This window comes from Dama dama, chromosome 18, assembly GCF_033118175.1.
Source record: "Dama dama isolate Ldn47 chromosome 18, ASM3311817v1, whole genome shotgun sequence".
NCBI lineage: Eukaryota > Metazoa > Chordata > Mammalia > Artiodactyla > Cervidae > Dama > Dama dama.
Window position 1 is genome coordinate 76,479,864 of NC_083698.1, and position 27,499 is coordinate 76,507,362.

The 27,499-nt window shown below is 41.2% G+C and overlaps 1 protein-coding gene across 2 annotated transcripts in view; it reads right to left on the reverse strand.

Moving 5' to 3' along the window:
- Positions 1–27,499, reverse strand: part of SUGCT (succinyl-CoA:glutarate-CoA transferase) — a 971,520-nt gene that overhangs the window by 195,007 nt on the left and 749,014 nt on the right. Inside the window, exon 14 of one of the 2 annotated variants that reach the window (XM_061165659.1) lies at positions 23,351–24,084. The exons of the other annotated variant lie outside the window; for it this stretch is intronic. Coding sequence (XP_061021642.1) covers positions 23,921–24,084 — 164 coding nt within the window. The 3' untranslated portion in view covers positions 23,351–23,920. Of the gene's footprint in view, positions 1–23,350; positions 24,085–27,499 lie in introns of those variants that run through there. 2 annotated transcript variants of the gene reach the window in all.

A 27,499-nucleotide genomic window follows, 5' to 3' on the forward strand; every position in this document is an offset into this window, starting at 1 on the left:
ACAGGCCATGGGGTCTCAAAGAGTCGGACACGACTGAGCAACCTCACTTTCACTTTACTCTGTCCTAAGCATTTACACAATTATCTCACTGAAACCTCATGACAATCCTATGAGGTAAACAGACATATTATTTCTCTTTTATAGACAAAACTGGCACAGAGAGGTTAAGAAACTTTTCTAAGATCACACAGAATATATGTCAGAAAACAGATGTGCCCTTAAGGCAGCTGGACTTCAGGGCTTATGTGATTAACTTCCATGTGAATGTTACCTACGGGCTTCCTAGGTAACTCAGGTAAGGAATCTGTCTGCTAAAGCAGGGGACACAGGTTCAATCCTTCAGTTGGAAAGATCCCCTGGAAAAGCAAATAGCTACCCACTCCAGTATTCTTACCTGGAAAATCCCATGGGCAGAGGAGCCTGGTGGGCTACAGTCCATGGGGTCGCAAAGAGTCAGATGTGAACAAGCAACTAAACAACAAACAATGATACCTATGGATCAAATAAAAGAAACTGATTCAGTGGAATTGCTGCTCCCACATCCTCGAGGTCCTCAAGTCACACATGGGGGTGATTCGAGGAATAAAAAGCAGCTGAGTGATTGGGTCCAAAGTCCCAAACCACCAAGGCACACTGCTTTGATTCCAAATACACATGGGAAAGGTCTTCACCTCTTGCATCTCATGAGCTGGATGGATACCTAATTAACAAGCCTGTGCTATTAACAAGCAAACATACAAAGGGTAGTGAACTGACCACACAAACTCCAGCTGGGGACGCCAAGTTCTGATTGCCTTGGTGTAATCTCTTGCTTGCAGTTAGACAGGACAGCTGAGCCATGAGGAGGAGACTTGGAGAGTGAACCGTGAAGATAATTTTCACTGGGCACTCTGTTGTCAGAGCTAAGGGCTAGGCAGTAAAAAAGCTCTGCTAAGCAGGAGAAATCAAATGATCCACATAACCTAGGAGAGTGGAAAATAGCCAGGGACACGCGGCCCTAAACTGTGGGGAATCTTTCTAAGAAATAGATGAGGGCAAGTGAGTGCTTCTAGAATAAATGAAATAAGATGAAACTGGTTATGCTAAAATACTAATTCTGATAACTCCTTTTTCTCCTCATTAAAATTAGGCCAAGAAATCAGTGACTTTATTGTTCTGTTTATGCAGCTAAATGGACACAACTTTCAAAAAGGCCAATGTTCCCTTGTAACATCTTTATTATCTTTAAATTAATGTTAACCCAAATTCATCGGGAAGCAGATTTTGGTGTGACCATCCCTCTAAGAGCCTTATTGTTTGTTCTAATACTGAGCACATCTATGTTCTTCTTCTGTTAATGGCACTGGAGATCTTGAGAGCTCACACACACACACACACACACACACACACACACACACACACACACACACACACATCCTTGATGTGTGCTACAAATAATAGACATTCTACATTGACATTGGATATTGCCTTCCATAGGAAAAAAGAATCAATTTGAACTGGAGGAGGTGGCTAAGGAGTTAAGATGGTTCTCTCTATAATACAACCATAAAGAAATCCCATCCACTGATGATATAGATACAGGGTCCCCTACTCCACAGAACAAGTGGGTCTTTTTGACTACTTTGGATTAGGAGTAAATAGAATTTTATGTAAAATTATTTCTATTAACCAGACTTTAAGAACTTAAAGTTCAGTGTTTGACATTTCATAATCTTCATAAATTAATGAGTTCTACTTCCCCACAATTTCAACCTGATGGATCATCCCCTGATGCCTGGAGGGTAACAGGAGAACTTTCTATTGGTGGCAGGTCTAGTCAGTTGCTTTAATCTCTACAAGGATGTCTCATAGCTCCAAGATGTTGTCTAAAAGAAAACTTGGAATCAAGCAAAGGTGTGAGAAAAATAACTTTTCTCAGAGATTTAGACAATAATTAAGAGCTAACATTGGTTTACTTGCAAACCAAGTGACTCACTTTCTTTGTTGGCTTTTGCATGTACATTTTTTCTATATTAGCTCTTAAATATCGTCTTAGATTATGACACTTCCCAAGGCTTCCCAATTCGGTTTCTCCTGCTGTTCCTTCTGCAGTCAGTTTTCCCTGAAGTGAGAGCAAGGACCTCAGAATAAACACAATCCTTTTAACAACAAGGTTTCATCTCAGTCCTCTCCAGGACCACCCTACGTGGGAGAAGCCAGTGTCAACTTCCACATGGAAAAAGGTGTCTGGAAAAGATGTCTGACGTTATCTTCCAGCCCGTTGCTTTACTTGGCATGACTGGAGTCATTGCAACTCTCATGCTGAAAAAGGGAACAATGATATCCTCTTTCATATTAGGACACAGGGCCACCTGCAAGTCCAAGCTAAAGCAAGAGGAGCATTTGACAGGCAATCAAGTCGGCTGTCGTTCAGACGACCCAGTCTCCTAAGCACCATAAACAGGTGCCTGAGTCACTAGTGGCTTCAGCTGGAGAGGGCTGTTCAGTCAACTCTCCGTAAATCACTGGGTGCACAAGAAAACAGCCTTTCTACTCAGGTAATGAAATGGAGCATCAGTGTGGAGGAAGGGAATTCTCCCCACTTTGAAGGAGATCAGAGCAGCCCATCAGGGAGTTCAGAGAATATAGCAGAGCTGTGTTCTTCAGGAGTGGTTCTTGCAGGTTATGGTTTCAGAGCAGCCAAGGCGTTGGGTGATAGGTCATGAGAAGAGGTTAATGATGGATGCTGCCATTTTCTAAGAACACTGGAGAGCCTATAACCCCATAAACCATAGGAGAAGTTGCAGGACACTTTAGAAGAAACTAAAGATCCCACAGTGAATGATGAGGAGAAGAAAAAGGTATAAGTTATATTTGTTATGCTTTTTAATCCCAGTTTTATATATTACATACTTGTACAACTTGACATAAAAATCATTCTGCATGACTTCTAAGAACTGAAGGCAGGAAGGTCATTCTCCCTTGAGTCAACAAGTGGCTGTTGCCCAAAGGGACTGTCCATGGCTTCATCAAAATCCAGTCTCCTCCAGAGCAGAAGGAGAATCTAGCCAGCTACTTGTGTGCCATCACAACAGAACCTCTATCAGCTGGACGTCTTTGTGTTGTCATGAAACATTGGTTCAGCACAAGTCAAAGAATCATAAGCCTTTAGAGCTAGAAGGTACCCAAGGGATCCTGGCTCAATGATTTCTAAATTGCTTTTAGTAAAAAAAAATTTTTTTCAAATGAAATTTTACTTACACTTGGAACTATAAAATAAATACAGAAGCTATAATTCAAAATGGAAGCTTGATCATAACTTTTAAAAAATTCTTACCAAATAAAAATGGATTTAATTAGGGGAAAAAATCACCATTTTACAGTCACCAATGAAACAATGGATTTGGCAATAATTGGAAATGGATGCTGAAAATGTAAGAGGGAAGGTTGATAGGGAACTTTTCAACAGAAGGGTCAGGCTGACACCAGCTGAGCCATTGGTCAAATTCACCCTTAGTACAAGTGGTTATCAACTGTATCGTGGCTTCAGAGGTAGTGTGACAGGAAGTAGGCACCTAAATCAGGAAACAGAAGGCAATTATTTTAAATGAAGGAAAAATTTTTGGTGAACAGTCTCAGAGATTTGAAAAGAAATGACATCCAGGAAACAAGAAGAGGTTTGAATGAAAAAGGGAAAATCAGAGACAAAGAAAGTACTGTTAGAAATTAAAATTCTATTCTAACCCTCACTCTGTCCAATCTAAGCAAAGAAGAAAAGATAAAGGAAGATAATGTAGGCTTTACCAGGAAAAAAAAAAAATAGAGAAACAGGATACTCTCCATCACTGGGAAGGTGAAGGAAGTATAGGGACACACAGAAAAAGAGGAATAAAACTAAACAAATAGAGAAGGGTGGAATAGCCATTTATCCGGGAGAACAAAGGACACCAGAGCTTTGTTTAGCTCTTCGGCGTTTTTATCACGTCTGGTTTGTCACCGTGCATTTTCAGAATATATGGCATACACATGTGCAGAAACAATTTAACATGATGAGCGTATTGTAGAAATGTTAAATCAAACAAAAGTCAGTATCATAAAAAGTGAATCCTCAAGTATCTAATAACTCAACCAGGCTTTTATTTCCAGACCCCAAATCTCCAAGTCTGGCCTCTATGTTAATAGTCAGCACTTGGTGTAGAAAGGTTAAGTTTCAAAAAAAACCTAAAATTCTCTAACAGTGAAGCCAATTTGCTAGAAAAATTTCTATGACCTTAGTTTTTAAAGGTTGCCATTTTTGGATAAGAGTTATGCTTGAAATTTTTGTAAAAAGAAAAAGGTTATATATATTGAGGAAAACTTTACTCACACCACCACCCCCCACCATGGAGTATATACATTCGTGCCTGCAGTATGTTATTGAAAATCCACAGAACATGTCAAAATTGCTTCCACACAGGCTTTGTCTAAAAATGCTTATCAAAGTGTTAGAACCCTTTTGGTAATGTTTGGGGAGATACGATCCAATAATGAACCTTGAGACTGAATGTGATTTCTAGTCAACATATGTACACATGGATATGACAAAAAAGATATTTTCCAGAAGTTTTGTTTAATTGTTTATTCCATTTTATCCAAAGACTCTTTCAAGTTTTGATGACAAGCCATAACACAAGAGAAACTTCATTCATCTGTGACCATCCTCTGGCCAAAAGAGGCTTCAAGCTGGTTAAAGTGATTGATAACACAAAAGAAAGATATTCCTTGAAAAAAAAAATCACAAGTAGCCCTTGATTTTAAATGTTTTGGAACTCCATCCAGGGTTTAATTAAAAGGAGTGGGCAGAGCAGGGGGCGGAGGGAAGAACATGTAATATATTGAAGAAGAGAAAGGTTTTGTATGTATGAATTCTGGGAAAGGGTACTGTCCAAAAAGGAACGGCTGACCCCGGGGAAGTTAGAAGGCTGACGATGTGGAGCTCCAGGCTGCACAGGCCCCTCCAGGAGCGGCACAGACAGTGTCTATTCACAGTGGGGACCTGAGTGCTGAGTGCAGCATTCGTCAAGAGTGGCAGCCCTGGGAGAGACGCATGCTCACAAATTCATCCCTCCCAATGATTCGATAACCCAACCCAAAGGACTTGACTATCCCAGCAAGTGAACTCCACCTTCCACAGGCCTGAGACACACTATGTGGAGTTTGCAGAGGAACCTCTGATTTATGGTGGTGAAGCTTTCCTTCCTTCTCAAATAGAACTCCAGGCTGCTGGGAGGAAAGAAGCCAAATAAAACACTTTCTGTATGCAGACTTCTAAGTCACAGGTGGCATTGGGTGCTTCGTTATGTCTTCAACTTGGTACAGACACATGATCTCTTTCCCTTTAATGTGTTAAAAAAGACTTCCTAGAAATTCAAACATGCCCAGTCTTTACATTTTTCATTTTTTTTTTCTTTTTCCCCTGTGGAATAAATTGACAGACAGCTTGACTCTAGCATAATGTTTAAGAGAGTGGGTTCCTGAGTACGAATGACAGCTCCAACGCATAAATGGTCCATGACTTTTGGAAATTTGCTTCAGGAATCTAATTCTCAGTTTCCTCCCCCAAGAAATGGGGATGAAGGTCGTACCAACCTTAAAGAATTACTATGAGGATTAATTGAGAAAAACTTCATCAAGTTTAAAAATTCCCCTGCCCAGAGGTATTATGGCTGCAAACAACGGAAATAGTAACTCAAACTGGCTAAAACAATAACTAAATGTGTGTTTCATGTAGGCTGGAATCCAGAAGAGCAGGCTTCCAGCACAGAATGATTGACAACTTGATGGATTGTCAAAAACCTAGGTTCTTTCCCTCTGCCGTATGCTATTCTTGGCATTGGTTCATCCCAAAGCTGCTTCCTCTCCTGGTCACATTTTGGCTTCCTATGGCAACCAGGACTACATTACTTCTTGTTCATATTCAGTAAGAAAGGATGAGGTTAACCTTCCAGAAGCTTCCAGTAGATTTCTTTGATCCCATTAGTGAGAACTGCATCACAAGTCCATCCTAAAATTATCCTTGTAAGTAGAATAGGGTCATCATGACTGGAATAAAGTTATCTTTTGAGGAGAAATGGATGTAGGGAAAGATCATTTAAATACCCAGTAAAGTTTACTTCCTGCTAACATTTTTGTCCACATTATGTTGCCCCTACAGGAAATTTTTCCAAAGATGCAACTGGCTGTTGCTTCAGTGGTCTTAAAGTGGCAAATGGATTTTATTTTTTGTGTCACTTCAGGTTTATTTCCAGTGGTTGTCTAAAGTGGTACTTAAGAAAGATTCTGGGGCTTCACCTATGCCAGGGAAGGGAAGTAAAAAAATCAGTTATAGGAATCAGCCAAGGGTGCAAGCTATGGCTTCATCAATGCCAAGGGTAGAACTGAACAGCTGGGCATGTCCATTTGCACTCTTCCTCTGTGTCACTTTTGAACTTTTAGAACACATAGAACTATGTTTTCAAGCCTTTCAGACTAAAACCAGGATTGCATCTTTACCAATGAAGAATGAGTTTGACAGAATAGCTGGTCTTTCAGATTTCTGAGAGCGTGAGCTTTCTCTACAGACCAATTCAACTACTACTTACTGAACACTAACTCATCTTGCTATTTTGCACCAGAATCCAAAAGAGGTATAAGACACAAACTCTGTCCTTAAGAAATGTCCAGTCTCTCTTGGGAAAGAAAGCACATGGACAGTCAAGTGTTAAACAGTAGAACAAGGTAGTGTAGAATTTAGGGTCCAAGGAGACTGCTAGAGCCATTTTAATTGGCCATGACTAAACTGACCAGGGAGAATTCCATAATTAACTGCAGTGCCATTTTGCAAATTGGCATATGGGCTCGGCCTCAGTCTGTAATAGGGACTGGTACTTTCCACAGAGCAGGCAGACAGATGGCCTCAGAGTTTTTCAGACTTTGTGTCAATGTCTCCCATGCACTAACTGTAACCACAACCATGACTTTGTATAAATACATCTTCTTCCAAAGAAGGCTGAATCTTGAAGCTTGAGGAGGTAGTAAGTTTCTAGAGCTCTGAAAGTGTGGCTGTGGTTTTCCAAGGCTCCATCTTCTAACAAGCCCTCAGGATTGACAGCTTGAATATGATTGATCTAATTTAATGGCTTTGTACACTTGGCCCTAGAGAATATATTGGAGATTCCAAATTCTTACGATTGCCCATTCCAGTGCTGTGTGTTTATAACCTATTTGGAGCAGGTAAGTCTGATAAAAATGTACAGAATAATTATAACAATAACATTGACTCATGCATGCACCCTAAGTTGCTTCAGTCATGTCTGACTCTTGTGCAGCCCTATGGACTGTAAGCTGTCAGGCTCTTCTGTCCATGGGATTCTCCAGGCAAGAATCCTGGAGTGGGTTGCCATGACCTCCTCCAGGGGATCTTCTTGACCCAGGGATCAAACCCATGACTCTTATGTTTCCTGCATTGACAGGTGCGTTCTTTACCACTAGCACCACCTGGGAAGCCCCAACATTGACTCATCAACAGACAATGAATTCCGAGCACTGGATAGACAAGAAGGGACATGCTCTAAATTGAGGGAAATGTGTTTCTGGTTTACAAGAAATTCATAATCTAGTAAAGCTGATATGACTTAGATATATGGCACAATATGTACGAAGTAACATATAAGATGACCATCTCTGGTCCAGCTCCTTATTGACTCACAGCTGCATTGGAACCACTCCTTCTATAATCCCATGTGCTCTGTTGCCTCCACTAGGGCCATCTTTCCAAAGTACAGCAGTGAGTGAGTCACTTCCCTGCTGGAATATTTATGCGGCACCCAGTGCCCAACAAAAAATTACCCTCTTTACCTTCAAGTACCCTCTAAAATCTGTCCCTCTCTAGTCTTCTGATCTGTTTCCAACAGAGCAGCCCTCTTTCACTATATCTGTTTACTCAAAAGCTCTGTTTCCAAATTGGTCATGGCTGTCCAGCCTCCCCAGCTTGCTCACCTACGCCTATAATACTCTTCCTGCCTCTGCTTATTTAAATCTCATTCTTCTTTGAAGAGGAACATGTGTTTCCTACATAATTACTTTCCTAAACACACCAGATTACAGAGATCATTCCCTCCCCTGAACTCCAATACCACTGGTATTTCTTAAGAAGCACAGTGAGTCATTCTGCATTAATGTTATATAAAGGCCTTGCCTCCCCATCATTTTCTTATTGAATTTGTTACTATATTGTTTCTGTTTTATGTTTTGTGATTTTTTGGCCACAAGGCATGTGGGTTCTTAGCTCCTTGACTGGGGATCAAACCTGCACCCCCTGCATTGGAAAGCGAAGTCTTAACCACTGAACCACCTGAGAAGTCCCTTGTCTTCCCATCTTGATTTGCAGTTCCTGGATGTTGAGCACCTTATTTCAATTCTATCTGTCTAAAACTTAACAAACACCTCTAAAGTGATCTTCAGGAATGCTGTTGATAGAAAAATAAAGCCGGTCATTTACTATGAAGCAAAGGAGTAATCAGATACAATCAGAATGGACGAGAATTAATTTTAAAAAGGCTTACTAAGCTGGTGACTTTTTAAACTGGGTTTGGAGGAAAGTACAGGAATGGCAGAAGGGCTAGCAAGAAGTGCGTGGGTTAAAATGAAGATGGTAGACATGGGAAGTAATGGGTGGATCTGGGAACCTGACCATGTTCTGATAGTTGAATAAAATCAACAGATTGGTACGGAAGTCTGGTGGCCAAATGCCCTTCCCTTTGCATATCTTCTACGTGTAACTTTTTTAGGTTCATGGAGTTGACAATTAGGGCCAAGGAAAAGTCATCATCTAGACTTAAATTCTATCGCATGACCTTTAAATGTGCTTCTTCCATTTAATTCTTTGAAATATTATTTCCTTGGGTGAGGTAACTTTTTTCCAATGGGAAGCTCGTTGGTGAGTTGTTTGGCCCTCATTTTTACCTTGTCAGAACAATTGGGCTGAATTGCAAATGTAGATTAATGTTTTACACAAGTACTTACCCTGGTTTTCATGTCCGCAGGTCCCCTTCAAAAACTCCACATTACAGCAGAGATTCTGTGACGTCCATATCTGTAGGTTTTCAGAGATACTGGAGGGAATATCATGAGGTGTGTGCTGATCAAGAGGTCAGCTGAGTTCTGCTGAAGCTGCAGTTGAGATCCAGTCTCCAAGCTCTGACCTTAGATGCTTCCCATGCCGGATACTTCAGCCTCAATCACACCTCAACTCTTCCCAGAGTAAGCCATGTACTGGGTCCATCCAGCAAAGAGTTAGGAAGATATGCCAAGTGATGTGTGGATTATCCCACTTCTTATTTGTTAACTTTGCTAACTTTCTACTTCTCTACAGTTCTGGATCACCAGATACCCAAAAGATACAATCAGAATGGACGGAATTAAGAATCTTAATTCCTCATTTAAAGTGTTTTTTCTTCTTTAAGCATTGTTGTTCAAACATGTCCATTAGTTTTGTCTATATATATGGCATTCTCTGAGCATCCATAGTATGACCCTAAATAAAAGAATCATTGAATAAAAGAACTTGAAATCTCATAAGGATCTCAGAAATCATTTCATCAAAGCCCCATACTCTTCAGTTATGTATGGCCCAGGAGGGGAATGTGGCCTGGCCATTGCTATCTGAATGTATTACAGTTCTCTGATACTACTAAGAACTAAGATTTTTTTCCCTGCAACTTGACTTGTGTCCTTAATATAACTACTATTGTGAAGAAAAACTGAGCTCCCTCCATTAATGAAAATGTTTTGTATCCCTTCACTTTATTTTTATTTTTGGCTTCACTGAGTCTTTGTTGTGGTATACAGGCTTTCTCTAGTTGGGGTGAGCAGGCTTAGTTGCCCTGTGGCATGTGGGATCTTATTTCCCTGACCATGGATCAAACCCATGTATCCTGCATTGGAAGGTAGATTCTTAACCACTGGGCTGTTAGGAAACTTCCAGCTCCCTCTACTTTAGAAATATACTTACTGCAAGAAGTCAAAATAAGGTTTCACATTTCCATTAAAAAAAAAAAAAAGATAAAAACTACACATGTAGGTTTTACCTGGAGATCATATTATAGCTTGGTGAACCCACTTCCCTCCTCCCTAAAACTTACATAATGTAAAAAAAAAAACTTTCTAAAAGGACACAGAGGTGATGAGTCAGGTACCTGCTCATCTGTCAAGGATCAGCTTCCTCTAGAACGTTTCTCAACAGCATTGCTATTGGTATTTTAGGAGAACTGTTCTTTGTTGGGAGCTGTCCTGTGCTCATGTTTATCGCCACTCTGGCCTCTACTCATTCCCTTGCCAGAAGCACACAGTCCCCCTTGCTGCCCCCGTTCAGTTCAGTTCAGTTCATTCGCTCAGTAGTGTCCAACTCTTTGCGACCCAGTGGACTGCAGCAAGCCAGGCTTCCCTGTCCATCACCAACTCCCAGAGTTTACTGAAACTCTTGTCCATTGAGTTGGTGATGCCATCAAATCATCTCATCCTCTGTCATCCCCTTATCCTGCCCTCAATCTTTCCCAGCATCAAGGTCTTTTTTAAATGAGTCAATCCTTTGCATCAGATGGCCAAAGTATTGGAGTTCAGCTTCAGTATCAGTCCTTCCAATAAATATTCAGGACCAATTTCCTTGAGGATGGACTGGCTGGATCTCCTTGCAGTCCAAGGGACTCTCAAGAGTCTTCTCCAACACCACAGTTCAAAAGCATCAATTCTTCCATGCTCAGCTTTCTTTATAGTCCAACTCTCACATCCATACATGACTACTGGAAAAACCATAGCTTTGACTAGATGGACCTTTGTTGGCAAAGTAACATCTCTGCTTTTTAATATGCTGTCTAGGTTGGTCATAACTTTTCTTCCAAGGAACAAGTGTCTTTTAATTTCATGGCTACAGTCACCATCTGCGGTGATTTTGGAGACCAAAAAAAATAAAGTCTCTCACTGTTTCCACTGTTTCCCTGTCTATTTTCCATGCAGTAACGGGACCAGATGCCATGATCTTAGTTTTCTGAATGTTGAATTTTAAGCCAATTTTTCCACTCTCCTCTTTCACTTTCATCAAGAGGCTCTTTACCTCTTCACTTTCTGCCGTAAGAGTGGTGTCATCTGCATATCTGAGGTTATTGATATTTTTCCCAGCAATCTTGATTCCAGCTTGTGCTTCATCCAGCCCAGCATTTCTCATGGTATACTCTGCATATAAGTTAAATAAGCAGGGTGACAACATACAGCCTTGACGGACTCCTTTCCCTATTTGAAATCAGTCTGTTGTTCCATGTCCAGTTCTAACCCTTGCTTCCTGATCTGCATACAGATTTCTCAAGAGGCATGTCAGGTGGTCTGGTATTCCCATCTTTTTCAGAATTTTCCAGTTTGTTGTGATGCACACAGTCAAAGGCTTTGGCATAGTCAGTAAAACAGAAGTAGATGTGTTTCTGGAACTCTCTTGCTTTTTCGATGATCCAATGGATGGATCTCTGGTTCCTCTGCTTTTTCTAAAGCCAGCTTGAACTGCTGAAGCCTGGCTTGAAGAATTTTGAGCATTACTTTGCTAGCTTGTGAGATGAGTGTGATTGTGCAGTAGTTTGAACATTCTTTGGTATTGCCTTTCTTTGGGATTGGAATGAAAACTGACATTTGCCAGTCCTGTGGCCACTGATGAGTTTTCCAAATTTGTTGGCATATTGAGTGCAGCACTTTTACACCATCATCTTTTAGGATCCGAAATGGCTCCACTAGAATTCCATCACCTCCACTAGCTTTGTTTATAGTGATGCTTCCTGATGCCCACTTGACTTCACATTCCAGGATGTGTGGCTCTAGGTGAGTGATCACACCATCGTGATTATTTGGGTCATGAAGATCTTTTTTGTATAGTTCTTCTGTGTATTCTTGCCACCTCTTCTTAATAACTTTTGCTTCTGTTAGGTCCATACCATTTCTGTCCTTTATTGTGCACATCTTTGCATGAAATGTTCCCTTGGTATCTCTAATTTTCTTGAAGAGATCTCTAGTCTTTCCCATTCTGTTGTTTTCCTCTATTTCTTTGCATTGACCACTGAGGAAGGCTTTCTTATCTCTCCTTGCTATTCTTTGGAACTCTGCATTCAAGTGGATATATCTTTCCTATTCTCCTTTGCTTTTTGCTTCTCTTCTTTTCACAGCTATTTGTAAGGCCTCCTCAGACAACCATTTTGCCTTTTTGCATTTCTTTTTCTTGTAGGTGATCTTGATCCCTGCCTCCCGTACAATGTCAAGAACCTCTGTCCATAGTTGTTCAGGCATTCTGTCTATCAGATCTAATCCATTGAATCTATTTGTCACTTCTACTGTATAATCATAAGGGATTTGATTTAGGTCATACCTGAATGGTCTAGTGGTTTTCCCCACTTTCTTCAATTTAAGTCTGAATTTGGCAATAAGGAATTCATGATCTGAGCAACAATCAGTACCCTGGCTTGTTTTTGCTGACTGTGTAGAGCTTCTCCTTGTTTGGCTGCAAAAAATATAATCAATCTGATTTCAGTATTGACCATCTGGCGATGCCCACGTGTAGAGTCCTCTCTTGTGTTGTTGGAAGAGGATGTTTATTATGACCAGTGTGTTCTCTTGGCAAAACTCTATTAACCTTTGCTAATACGTCTCTGGATATTGCCAAATGTCCCTTGGGGGAAAGACTGCTCCCATCCTTCCTGAGAACCACTGGGTCTAGAACATCCTATGAATGCAGAGATTACTCTGAGGGGATCTTTCAGAAGTTTCTTATCAGTATTTTTGTTCCACAGGCTCCCACCCACCAACTCTGACATCACTGTCATCATCTCCACCCTAAACTCCTGCACAGAGGCCAACATGCAGCAAGCAACTCTGTCCCTTTCTCTTCATAATGCCTCCACCCAGGGTTGTATCACACTCAACAGTGGGCATGACTGACGAAAATCATAACATTGAGGTTGAAATTGAAAGTCACCTATTGAAAATGACTTTTTGCCATAATCTAATGGGGAAATATATTTGTGAGCTATTGCTGTGTCATAAATTGCTTCAAAATAAAGCTAACTTAATCCATTAAACATAAAGCTAAAATATCAAATATGTATTATTTCACACAGTTTCTGAAGGTCAGGAGGCTGGGTAAGCTGCACAGTTTTGAGAGGTCAATAAGCTGTTGGCTGGGGCTGCAGTCATTGCCAGGCAGTCCTGAGGCTGGAGAATCTGCTTCCAAAGTCACTTCTGTGATTCTTGGATTCACATCCTCATTGGTTGTTGGCTAGAGCTTTAGTTCTATGTCATGTGGGCTCCTATGTAGGGATGTCTCATTCCATGGCAATTGGCTTTTCCCAGAGTGAGTGGCAGAGAGAGACAGAGACAGAAAAAACAGACTCTAGATTTTTTATAACTTGATGTGGGAAGTGATGTACCAGCCACTCTGCTCCATGCTGTTGTGTCCATAGACCAACTTTGGGAAGGAAGACTAAAAAGGTGTGAAGCAAGGGTGAGGCTCACTGGGGTGCCAGTTTAGAGGCTGCCTACCCTGAAAACCCCTCAATAACTCAAACCTTCCTGAATTTAACCTCTTTCTGGATTGAGAACATGACAATTTCTGATCCCAAGTGTCCTCAATTTCATTAGGGTGGGAAGGAATACGCATCTGGTCAGTGATGTCCCTGGGCACTATGTTGTCCAATGGAACCTGTTCCATTTCTTAGGTGACAATAGGAGGCCAGGTCATTATAGAAGAATTTTCAACAAAAGCAGGTCTTTGACTGGCATTTTTCAATAGGAAAAAATAATTAATAAGGCATAGCATGTATCATGCACTGTTTTAGTCAGCCAAGATGCTGTGAACTTTTCATCAAACTACATTTAACATTGTGCTTTCTTTCTAAGTTAGACCTTTGCTGATAATGAACCACTTCACAACAGTGGAATAAAACAATCTTAGTTTATGTGGGTAAGAAATGGGGCTAAGTCTCAGCTGGCCCATTCTGCTCCACTGGGCAGGGGCTGGTGTCACTTAGTCATACTCACAAGGTTGCAGAGGTGGGTTAGAGATTCAGGAAGATTCATTCACATGTGTAGGATTTTTGTGCTTCTCCAAGTGGTTCCTCTCTCTCTCTCTGAAAGTAGTAGGCATGAAATATCACAGGATTCCTCAACAGATACCAGTCAGATGTCATCCACAATGGTTAATTTCCAAAAGCAAAAGAAGATGCTAAGCTTCTTCAAGGCTTGGCAATGAATTGGCATAGTATCATGTCTACCCCTTTCTGTTGGTCCAAGTGAGTCACTTTCGAAAAGCTCCCTCATATCAAACCCTCTTTGTGCTTAAAATCTTTGGCCTAATGTCTCTGACCTCTAGACTCAGCCTTAAAGGACTCGTGTGATCAGGTCAGCCCCACCCAGACTCTAATCTTCCTATCTTACGTGTTAATCTTCCTATTTTAAGATTGAAAGTGAAAAGGGAAAGTGAAGTTGCTCTGTAGTGTCCTACTCTTTGCGACCCTGTGGACTGTAGCCCTTCAGGCTCCTCTGTCCATGGGATTCTCCAGGCAAGAATACTGGAGTGGGTTGCCATTTCCTTCTCCAGGGGATTTTCCTGACCCAGGGATTGAATCTAGGTCTCCTGCATTGCAGTCAGATTCTTTACCACCTGAGCCATCAGGGAAGTTCTTCCTGTCTTAAAGTCATCTGATTTTGGACCTTAATTACAGCTGCAAAATCCTCCCATAGCAGTACTTTTAGTGTTTGAATAACTAGGAGAAAGTGAGTGGTACATGAAAGGCTGGAAATCTTGGGAGCTACAGAATTCTGCCTACCAATGTGAGACAACTGGTAGAATTTTTTGTATATTAACTGATAATATTGTATCAATGTTAATTTTATGGCATAGGTAATTGTACATTGGTTATGCAAAATGTCAGCATTCAGGGAAACCAATATATGGGAATTCTAAAATATTATTTTAATAATGTTTGTAAATGTAAAATTATTTAAAATAAAAAGCTTAAAAAAAAAAAAGCAAGATACCAGACCAGTCCAGGTTCCAGGGCAAGGAAAACAAAGTGCATCTCTTTATGGAAAGAGAGACATGTGTATAACAGGGGGGAGGTACTGATGATGGCCATCTTTGAAAACCATTTATCACAGGCTCTATGAGTTAAAAAAAAAAAATGAACATAATCAGTTCTTTCATTGAACATGTAATCTGGTGAGTGAGAGAATGTCTATTGGACTGATATTTACTGTGTCTCCTACAGAGTAGACATCATGGTAATCACAGGAGATGCAAGCATGCCTAAGATACCCACATTATTATAGTTTAATGGGAGACAGCAATTGGTGACCAGTAATTACAACTCAGGGTGTGATAAGTGTTATGGCCAGATAAATACAGAGGACTGAGATAGCAGATGAGATGTAGAAATCACTTCCATTTGTGGAGGTCAGAAAATGCATTGTTCGTGGGTTAACAGACAAACATCAAGTATTTCCTTCTCCCTTCCACTCCAATACTTTGAAATTGCTCCCATAAATTGAAAGAAGTTATCTGTATGGTTTACTACTGTATTTTCTATTTGAGGGGCTTTCATGTTTCATTGAATTTACTTATAGGGTAGATTTTTATACAAATATTTTCCTACTAATAAAAATTGCAACTCCTGCTAGAGTCATATATATCATCCTAGACATCTGTTATACTTCTTTTCTCTCTCCAAGGAGTAGCTGAAATTTCACTGGAAATGGGTGTCCCTCATTTCCTGATGTTGTTCAGTATCTCTGATAAGCCAGCATTTGTTTCCACTGGATGTCTTTCTCTCTCCGTGTCTCGATTTCAGCAGTGTGCTGGTTGTTCTCTAGGACAATAAACGGTGCCTCCCTAAGTGGTTAAGTCCAAGTGTTCAGCCTCTCTCATTTTTCCCAGCAGTGGTCTTTGGGAGAGCTACTTTCAACCTATTTCATCAGCAATCTTATGGCTCCACTCAACCTTTAAAAAGAATCACAAATGATAGGCTGTATCTATAAATTCATACACAGAAAAATCTTCTGGAGTGGGGTGAACATTTTAAGGTCCTCTTCGGTAGAAGTATATGTTCTTAGGACTTTTAACAGTTGAAAAACTGCTATCTCCCTGAGGTGGCAGCCGGAAGAGACTTTCTCGAGGGTCTTGCTGACAGTGTTTGAGTTAAGCTGATCCTCTTATGAATCCTGTTGTTTCTAGAGCATTTGCAAAGGTTGAAATGAATGGATTACAGTCTTTCTGCTCCTGACATGTCCTGCCCTTTATCCCTCTGAACATCCCAAAGTGTCCTAGGGTGCATGAGTTCTAGGGACATGATCTGAAGGTAGTGTCTATGATAAGGAAGGCCGGGGTGTCACTTACACTGGTGGAACAGAGGACCTGAGTGTGTCCATTGTGACATGCTCAGTGACACACAGTGTGAGTGTGTCCATTGTGACACGAAGTGAGTGTGTGTCCATTGCTACTCTCTTCAGGCAGTAGCCTTAAGGCTTTCCTAGGCACGTTGTGTTAGTACACGTATATCAGTTAGGACAGTGCTTTATTTATTTCTTTATTTTTCCCTTTTGATCATGCTGTGAGGTATGTGGGATCTTACTTAGTTTCCTAACCATGGATCGAACCTGTGCTCCCGACAGTGGAAACATGGAGTCTAAACCACTGGACGACCAGGGAAGTCCCAGGACAGTGCTTTTTACATAAGACTTTAACAGACACTGTTGCTGGTGTTATTATTATTATAAAGCATTAAATTTAACCCCAGTCATAAAACTCATGAGAAGATCTTCCACCATTGTTGAACTATATCTATTATGCATCCTGAGAGAAAGGAAGAGGGAATATAAGAGCTCTTATTTCATGGGAGGAGTAGAGAAAATCTACTTCCACTGTGCTCAGGAAATGAAAGGTACTAACTCTGACTACCAGCAGAATCTTCTTCCTCCCCCAGCCAGGCCTATTCTAGCTCTGACTATTCATTCTCCCAAGTTAAAAAAACCTTCCCCGAGAAATGTACCCACACAGAGGCTCACCAAGCTACTCATTTCACCTCATGTCACCTGGGTCATGTGAGTATATGAAAAAAGGAAGAGTTTTGATCACTGTCATCCCTGCAGGGTTTTGTGGGTGACTTCAGCTCAGCGAATCACTTATCAAGGCCTGAGCACCACCTCTGCTCACATGCTGGGCCCATACCCTTTCACTTAGGTTTTCACTCAAAGCAAAGTTGGAGAACCAAACACATGTTTGGGATTCAGAAGATGGGAAACAGAGGCACAGACATAGAGAACAAAAGTATGGACATCAAGGTGGAGAAGCAGTGGTGGGATGAATTGGGAGATCAGGACTGACATATATACACTGTTAATACTAGGTCTAAAATAGATAAATAGTGAGAACCTACCGTATAGCACAGGGAACGCTACTCAATGCTCTGCGGTGATCTAATTGGGAAGGAAATCAAACAAAGAGGGGATACATGTATACATAAAGCTGATTCGCTCAGCTGTGCAGCAGAAACTAGCTCCACATTGCAAAGCAACTATACTCCAGTGAAAATTAAAAAAAAAAAAAAGATGGGAAACATGGGCCCAGAGAAGGAAATTCTAGTAACTGGATATTTCTAACTCTGTCATATTTTTCCATCTGCACAGTTCAGCAAATCAGGCTGAGAAGATTCAGGGTCCTGTTCACTGGACACTTCTTCCAGAGGGGACCTGTAGGTCATTGTATTTCTGTTCTGCCTCCTCATCTGTGTCAGTGCCATTGCAAGTGTGTTTGGCTATCTATAACAATACTGGAAATAGTTTATTTTCTATCCCCTGAAATAGTAAATCTTTAACAGTTCCCCTAAAATGGATGCTATGATTTTCTTGACCCTCTGCAAAGAAAGAACACATTGAAGTTCAATTGTATATTTCAAAGCTTCAGTCAAGAACAGCTAGGAAGTTCTGTGTAAAACCTAAAAGCATAAATCCAAATCTATTGGGATGAATGTGTGTTGCCATGTCTCCTACCAAGAGATGCTTTGGAATTCCAAATTTTTCTTTAGCATTCTCAAAGAGGTAAAGGGGTAGAAAGAAAGATATTTCCCTGTGGTCATTTAACATTAGTTTCTGTTCTCTCAGCATCTCGGCTGTGTGTTCTGAAGCTGAGTGTCTTGCTTCATGGGCAGAGCATTTGTGCACAAGTTCTGGGCCAGAGGAAAGGATGCAGATGCAGACGAGCAGCAGGAAGTACTCCTCCAACCTCTCTGGTCAGGAGACGAAGAAACTGATGTGAACTGAACAGACTGACATGGGGTTCATTTGCAAAGAAAGGGATGGGGAGAGAAGAGACCCAATGTGTCTGGATGTTTTTCATCTTCTTGAAAGGAGAAAGTGAAGGGAGTTGTGAGGATCTTTGTGCTCTGTTTGACAGATGGCAAAACCACGGCAGAGGAGAAGGCACCACTCTCCTTTTTTCTCTTTTATTTATTTATCTGGCTGCCCATGGCCTTCACTGCATGCAAGATCTTAAGTCACAGTCTGTGGGATCTTGTTCTCTGGCCAGGGATTGAACCTGGGCCCCCGACATTGGGAGCACAAAATCTTAGCCACTGGGCCATTAGGAATGTCCCAAGGTTCTACTCTTCTGGAGGCCCTTTGACTGCAGTGACTAAGAGCAAAATACCAACCTCCTATGAAGGCTGGTAGCCTTGACTTCTCCAAGAAAAAGCAAGAAACAAGGGCAAGGCCAAGTGCTGGAACAAAACTATTGGCCATCAAGCCCTCCCTTCTCTTTCTCCGATGGAAGGTCCATCACAACAGCAAGACCCCACTGTCACAGAGTCTAGTCTCTGCTCTGTATTCCACTTTATTTATGCTTTTCTTAGCAGTGAGGGCATGTGACAGGTAGGCCTGAAGGCTCTGCCTCAGCCTGGGATGACACCTGGAACACCCCTTCATTTCTTTCCCTGAGTGCTGAGGGAGAAGAAGAGGCAGCCAGTTATTTAGGGCTCACCCCACCCAGAGATTAAGCCAAAATTGCATGTGAAGCTGAAGTCATGGCCAGAATTACTACTAGTTAGCTTCCAGATCACTGAGCAAGTCCTATTTTTCTTGAGGTCAGTGACAGCTTTTGGAGTCCACACTTAGGTAACATGGACAAAAAGAAAGAAGAGGAAGAAAGGAAAGGAGATAAAAGGCGAGGGAGAAAAATAAATATGGCCACAGAGAAAGGACGGGGGAAGACATGAAAAGTTGAAAAGGAAGTAGGGATAAAAAAGAGAAAGAAGAAAAAATGGAAAAACAGGGAGGTATCAATTAGTCACTTTGCAAGCCAGTGATTTTCCTGTTGCTTTAGACTTCTAAACTAAGGAAGAACAGCCTCTGTATTCATGTTCTATTGGTGCTATAACAATATATCACAAATGCCGTGGCTTAAAACAACACAAATTTATTACCTTACAGTTCTGGAGATCGGAAGTCCAAAATGAATCCAAAATAGGTCTCACTGGGCTAAAGTCAAGCAAGACTACATTCTTTGCAGGGACTCTAAGGGAGTGTCCAATTTTCCTGCATTCTTCATCTTCCAGAAAATGCCTACACCCCTCATTCATTTTCATTTTCAAATCCCACGATAATCGGGAAAGTCTTTCTCACATCCCATCACTCTGACACTGACTCTTCCACACTTAAAGGCCTGGTGATTATGTTGGGCCCACCAGGGCAATCCAGGATAAGCTCCTTATTCTAAAGTCAGATGATCAGCAATCTTAATTCCCTCTTGCCATAGAATGTAACATAGCCACAGGTTCTGGGGATTAGGACATGGGCCTCTTTGATTAGGACATGAGCCATTATCCTGCCCACCACAGCCTCTTATTTAAAAGAAAAAGAAAAAAAAAAAGATACAAATGAACTTATTTACTAAACAGAAACAGACACACAGTCTTAGAGAATAAATTTATGGTTACCAGGAGTGAAGAGTGGCTGGGAGGGATAGATTGGGAGTTTGGGATTGACATGTGCACACTGCTATATTTAAAATAGATACTTATGGACACATGGGGGGCAGTGAATTGAGAGAGTAGCATTGACATATATACAGTACCATGTGGAAAATAGATAGCTGGCAGGAAGCTGCTATATAACACAGAGAGCTCAGCTCAGAGCTCTGTGATGACCTAGAAGTGTGGAATGGGAGCAGGGGCGGGAGGGACACTCAGGAGGGAGGGGATGTATGTATACATATGGCTGCTTCATGTTGTTGTATAGCAGAAACCAACACAACTTTGTAAAGCAGTTATATTCCAATAAAAAAGTAGTAAGACTAGCAAAAGCTAGGTTCTCAGAAGTAGTTCAGAACTAGCTTCATTTTTTCCAGCTCAGTATCACTCCCAAATATACGATAAAAAGTCATTGCTGTAAAAATAAATAAATAAATGTTTTGTTGTTGTTCTTTTCTCCAACAGATGTTTGAAATAGAATTACGTACCTTTTTCCCCCAAACTTTTTCATCCTCTTTATCAAAATAATGATTGTACTCCAAAATTGAGAGGAAAAAGAAATGAGCTTGACAGTCTCACCTTCTAAGGCTCATTTGACACTATTGTCAAAATGAATAACCACTTTTCCCAGCACGTTGTGTCTGAAGAAACTCAAGAATTTAGGGACTCATTGCAGTGGATATTCTCCCACAAATAGAAGCAACTACCAGAAGAATCTCTTAATCCTGGAGGATGTGTTTGAAAACGAATAGCCCAGGGTCAGGGAATGGAGGTTGAGGAATGTGCCTTTTTCCCCACCTTCGCCATATGAGCCATCAGAGCCGGGGCAGATGGTCTGACCAATCTGTTCAGTTCTGGTGATGTCCTTCCTCAGTGCCTGTTGGTCCAGGACCCGGAGAACGTTTCCTGTGCATGAAGGCAGCCCTGAGCCAGTTGGGAGAGTAACAAGCAACACTCACATCCATAAAAGTAGACAACACACCAACATCATGGGACCAAAGAGCTGGTGGTGAGACATCAAACTCAGGTGAAATAGATACTAGTGGGTGTGAATTTCCCTGAAAAAGGCAGAAAACAGGGGTGTTGAAGTCTTATGCAAAAGCCCCCCTCTGTGGGGTTATCTAGGTTATAGCCTAACAAGCTAGGAATTAGTATGAAATAGCCTGTGTGAAACCTCCTTTGCTGTAGTTTTTTTTTTTGTTTGTCTGTTTGTTTGTCTTAAAATCATGATTGTGCTTCTAACTCCTGGTAGATGGACTGAACATGGAAAGAACACCAAGTAACCAGAGGAGTCCCACAAAACAATGCTCATTTCTCTTCTGGGGAAACATTTAGCATATGAGACCGCAAGCTGGAAAATAAGCTCTGTTAACCAGAAAACCATGGCAGCAGAAAGTTTAAGCAAAAAAATCGAGGAAAGGAAACTTAGTTGCTCGTGGATACTCTCTCAATTCCATGATGATTAAACCTGGAAGTTGCTAAGAAATCTGAAGAACAACTTCAGACATCAACCTGTCAGAAGGCAGGCCTTGACACAAAGTGAACTGGGAGCATATGGTAATGTAACAATATGTACAGCTTTGGAAATGTATAATACATCCTGGTTGTTAAAACAACACATTGTCTATAGGCATAACTTGATCTGGGACATGTTACAAATTTCAGCAAACACAATGTTTCTTCCAGGACTAATTCTCTACCTAAATTTGAGATATATTCTAAATTATTTCTCTCACTAAATCAGTAGGGTAAATGATATCTGTTGAGGGATGAACAGGTTCAAAGTTCTTCTGGATCATTTTGAGTTGTGTAGGCAGAAATCTGAACAGCTACATACACATTTACACTGGAGATAGTCTCCAATGGTGACTCTGCTATGGATCAAGACTACAGTTTTGATTGATTTCAAGGTTTCTGAGGCATTTTGTGATCCTCTCTGAATGATCAATGCCCTGCTACATATGATGACCCAGATCTTTAGGATTACTGCTTAGGAACCAAGTAATTTGCATTTCAAGACATCAACTTGGATCACTGGGGGAATAATGGTGGAGAAACATCTTTCAGGATACGTGGTTTTGCCAAATCGCTGTCATCCAGCCTTTTACCATTTTCATTACTAAATGTATATACATGGAGGAATTTCATTTAGATGTCTGGCCTGAAGTGAACGTCTCCAAATATCTATCTACGAATTACCCATTGGGGGAAAAGTACTGCAGAAGGTATCAAATTACCCTTGCATGATGGAATTCTAACTAGTAGGATAACAGCAGGAGTTCTTCAGAACAAGATGTCTACAAAGAGGAAAGCAGAGAAGACAATAACTGTTTCTAGAATTAGTAGGCATTATTCTATAAAATCCCATAAGGGTTTGTGAGCAGACAAATGTCCTAGTTATTTGGAATCCTTAATTCTAGAAACACACTGAGGCTTACAACATGGATAAATGGCTCGAATCCTTCCAATGAAAAAGAACACAATAAGAAAACTAGCTCTAAATCACAATTTAAAAAATGAACATCTGTAATTTAACTTTCAATGACCACTTGGCATGTAATGACATGGCTGTATATATGTGCCTAACAGAGTGAATTGTCATCATACCAGGATATAGATCACGGGTCATCTAATTTCTTGGTCTGTACCCGGGCTTGAGTAACTGGCAATCTGAGTGACAATTCATCTTGGAACATAGATGCAAATCAGTTACCACCTTCTGGACAGAAGATGTTTCTATACTTCTAATTCAGCGACAAATACTTAAATGCAAATACTTAATACTAAGACATGCTATATTCTTCTACTCAGTGGATACTCAGAATATAAAGAAATATTTTCCTTTCATTTTCCTATTTGTCATTATTTCAACATTATTTGGGGCTTCCCAGGTGGTACAGTTGGTACAGAATCTGCTTGCCAATGCAGGATACATAAGAGATGCTAGTTCAATCCCCATGGCAGGAAGATCCCCTGGAGAAGGAAATGACAATCCACTCTAGTTTTCTTACCTGGAAAATCCCATGGATAGAGGGGCCTGGCTGGCTACAGTCCATGGGTTTGCAAAGAGTAGGATATGACTGAGCACACACACACAGACATTATTTAATACCTAGATACTCATCTGACATTCATTTAAAAATGTGTTGCATTTGCACTTGGCTCAAAATAAGGTACCAATTAAAGAACCACTCTTCACACTGTCATGCAGATACCTACACATCCCAGAATTCATTGGTGGGGGTTGATTTTCTGCATGTCTCAGGAAATAGACATGTGTGTCAAAGAAACACAACATAAAGCAAATATTTACCCCCACAGGGGAGAATGAAGTTCAGTTTTATAAGGGACATTAACAAATTCCATGGTTTAAATTACAGATTAACAAAGGGTTCATGAGCTCAAATTAAGTTATTCTGTTTAAAATCAATCACCAAGACTGTCATTCTGCTTATTGCTTTGACTTCCTAACAAAGGTTTAAATGAGGACTTTATATGCAAGTAAAGAACATCAAGAGATCTGCTCTTTTTCAGACCTGCGTGGGCTGGAGGGGCAAACGTTTAGGCTATTAACGTAATTAGAATGAGGAATGCATTTTTCCAGAAAAAAAAAAATCTTCACCAAAAAAAAAGAAAAATCTGCAATTAATCTATTATCTGGGGGAAAACAGTGAGGAATGAAAGGTGGGGTACATTTAGAAAGCACTAGATTCACTGATACCAGAGCCATTCTGGAGACGCCAGGAAGGAAATCTGGAATTCCTCTAACTCTTCAGTGGCAGGCACCAGATTTGGGGAGAAGGGTCCAGAAAGGCTGTTTTGTCTTCGCTGGCAAAATGCATTCAGATGTGATTTTGCAGAAAAGCATTTTTCCTTTGTCACACAACCTCATGTTGGGTCACCACTCCAGTGCTGAGCAGCTCCCCGATGGCCCTGTCATCGTATCGGAGGACCTCCTTCAGGATGTGCGTTGTGTGCTGCCCGAGAAGGGGAGGCGGCCTGGCCTCTGACATCTTGAACTTACTGTATCTCACAGCTGGGCCTGTCAGAGCGGGAGGAAAGCAGGAAGCCTGTTAATGACTAACCCTCGGAAATTCATTACCCAAGCAGCCTGGGGTGTTTGCAATGAATGCCAAGAATATCACTGCCCGTTACACCCTTGCAGATGGACCATCGTTTTGGAAAGAAATGTATTTGCACATGTGGCTTTCCTTGACTTTGCTTCAGATGACTGTGCAGTGGTCATCCACCATGCTGGGGGCTGCATAGATGTGCCTGGTGTGTGCCAGGCCCGTCACAAAGACTCGCAGGGGTAAGTCCCTCAGCTGAGCTGACCCTCTGGGTCCCAGAGAACAGTGGCACAGGGACATAGTGTCTCTCTGGAAATCTGACTCCAGGTGAAGGTAACCCAAGTGTTTACCACTCAGCATCCAGTGTAAAGTTTCAAGATTTAGTTCAACAGACTGCAGATCAACTAAACCTCAGCCAGATTCTGGGTGGAAGAAGAGGTTATGGGTGCAAGCTTCACTGTCAGAGAGACTTCTGTTTGGGTATCAGCTCTTTCACTTTCAAGAAGAGCTATCTTGGACAAATTGTATAACTCCTGTGAGCCTCGTGTTCCACAACTAAACTGGGTATGATGTTTACCATACAATCTTGATGAAAGGGTTTACATGATGTAATGAACAGAAAGCACGAAGTAAGCATCCCTTAATCCACATAATGCACAAAACCTGCCAGCCACTATGATGACAAAAGCCGCCCCATCACCTTCTTTGACACTTGCAGTGCAATGGGAAATGGATATATACTGCCAGCTCTTTGCTGAGCACTGAGCCACCTCAAACAGGATAACTAAAGCAAGGATTTCAACAACTGCTGGGAATGGATTTTATCATCCTCATTCATTTTTCCCCCCAACTTTTTGGCTCCACCATGCAGCATGTGGGATCTTAGTTCCCTGACCAGGGTTCAAACCCATGCCCTCTGCAGTGGGAGCTCGGAGACTTAACCACTGGACTACCAGGGAAGTCCCTCATCCTAACTCTTCACATAATGACACTAAAGTTCCAAATGCTAAGGTTTTGTTCAAGGTCACGGACTTCACCAGTGGCTCAGCTGGTAAAGAACCAGCTTGCCAATACAGGAAATACAAGAGATGGGGTTTGATCCCTGGGTCAAGAAGATCCCCTGGAGAGGAAAATGGCAACCCACGCCAATAGTCTTGCCTGGAAAATTCCATGGACAGAGGAACCTAGTGGACTGCAGTCCATAACATCACAAAGAAGTAGACACGAATGATCACAGCACGCACACATGGCTAATAACTAATAGCAACAGGATGCAAATCCTCATCCACCTGTACCATCTCACGTTGAAGGTCACGTACTTTCCAGAACCTTAGCAGCCTCATCTTCTCACTCTCCCATGCACAGGCTTGATGGACACTGAGGAACATGCTGTTTCAACAGATTTTACCTTTGCTGCCTCATTCAATAAATGATATTTATGTTGGCTGTCCTTTACATCTCACTTGATGAGCCTTCGGGAAAACAAATTAGAGAGTCACAGGAAGACTACAGAACAGTACGTTTCCATCTCATAAAGATTTTTCCAGTCTCCTCTGGATTTGGGGAGCCCATAGGAAGAACAGATAAAACCCAAGCACATGTGGGTAACAGAATGTCAGTCAATAAAGCAGAAATGTGCCTTAGGATCTAGGAGAATTCCATTCAGAAAAGATAATGGTGAGGAAGCCATTGTGGATGGAGAGAGGACACAGACCTCCTAAAACCGTCAAATGGCACATTTGGGTCACACATACCATCCACACCAGATAAATGGCAATTTCCAACTGATGTCCAAAGTTTTCCTTCTCTGAAGCTCAGGGAAATTCTTTTTTCTTTTTTCCTTCTCACACTTCCTTTAAATGCTCCAGTGCATGACCATTTTCTTTCATGGGTTGATCCCTTTTCAAGAAAGAACTATACACATTGGGAGGTAGTGTCCCTATGCTCCCAAGAAAGCTGATAATCCAGTGTTTTAGGGAGGTGTGCCATTTTGACATTAACCATAGTTTTCATCTAAAATTTGTCTTTCAAAAGAAGGACTCTGCCAAAAAATACAGGCTGAAGTCAAAGTCACATGGCTTTTTTCCTAACTAGATGACCCGAAGTAAACCAATCAACTGGGAAATAGTCATTTGACTCTTGAAGAATCTGGGATAAAACAGGGTTACCACTTATCACTACTGATCCCAGTGCATTAGCAGTGGTAACTACCGTTTCCTAAGAACCTAGGCTGTGCTGGCCACTGTACCAAAGGCCACACATCAGCTCCTATATACCCTCACGGCAATCCTGTATGGATACTGATGGAGCTTTAAGGTAAAAGAGTTAAAGTTAGGATCCAGGTTAGGCTATGAGAATAACTTGCCAAACATCACACAGCTAGGAAGCATCAGTTTCCAAGTCCAGGTATGTTAGGTTCAGGAACTTGGACTTTTGTTTAAAAAAAAAGAATTAATTGAGGTGAAATTCACATAAGATCCACTATTTTCAAGTGAACTGTTCTGTGACATTTAGTACATTTGCAATGCTGTGCAACTACCACCTCTATCTAGTTCCAAAATATTTCCATCGCTCCCACTAAAACCCTCATCCTTTAAGCAGTTTCTCTCAGTTCTCCCCTTTCCCCATCCCCTGGCAACCTCTAACTTCCTTCCATCTCTATGGATACTTCTGGATATTCCATATCAATGAAACCATACAATATGCAGCCTTTACTGTCCGGCATCCTTCACTTATTATGTTTTTGAGACTCATCTACTTTGGAGTATTGTGCTATTGGCACATAGAACTTGGATTTCTAACTCCCAGCAAGGATGCTATGAGGGAATTTTTCAGGTCCAGCCATAGGAAAGGGCAGGCCAAGCTGTGCCACTCCTATCCCCTCCTGGGAGCTTCCAGATCCACACTGAGTACTATGCTACCGGTTTAGGATGAACGGCATGTTACACCTTGCACAAAAATATCTTAAAGAATTTAGGTTGGTGGGATGGTATTACTTGGTAATTTTTAGACTTGCTAGGATAAAGACACCTGGAGGATATGATATATTTGGAAAGCTTAGGCTTCTTTAAACAAATATATGTTACTAAGTAAGCCATATCGCAGTTGACGAAATTGTATATACTTTTCCATATGCCCCTTCAGAAACCAGGTATTTTGCATATGATTGATTTTAGAAAGATTCTGAAGCTGAGATTTGTCCATGTAATAATATCAAAGTATGGTATAGTTATCTGAACTGTACTAGCAGTTTTCAAATCGCAATTTCTTAAAAGTTCCTTAAACACAGCAGTGCCCCCTTATCTGTGGGGGATACTTTCCAAGACCCCACTTGGATCCTTAAGACCACAGATGATGCTGAACCCTATTTTCTTATCCATACATCCG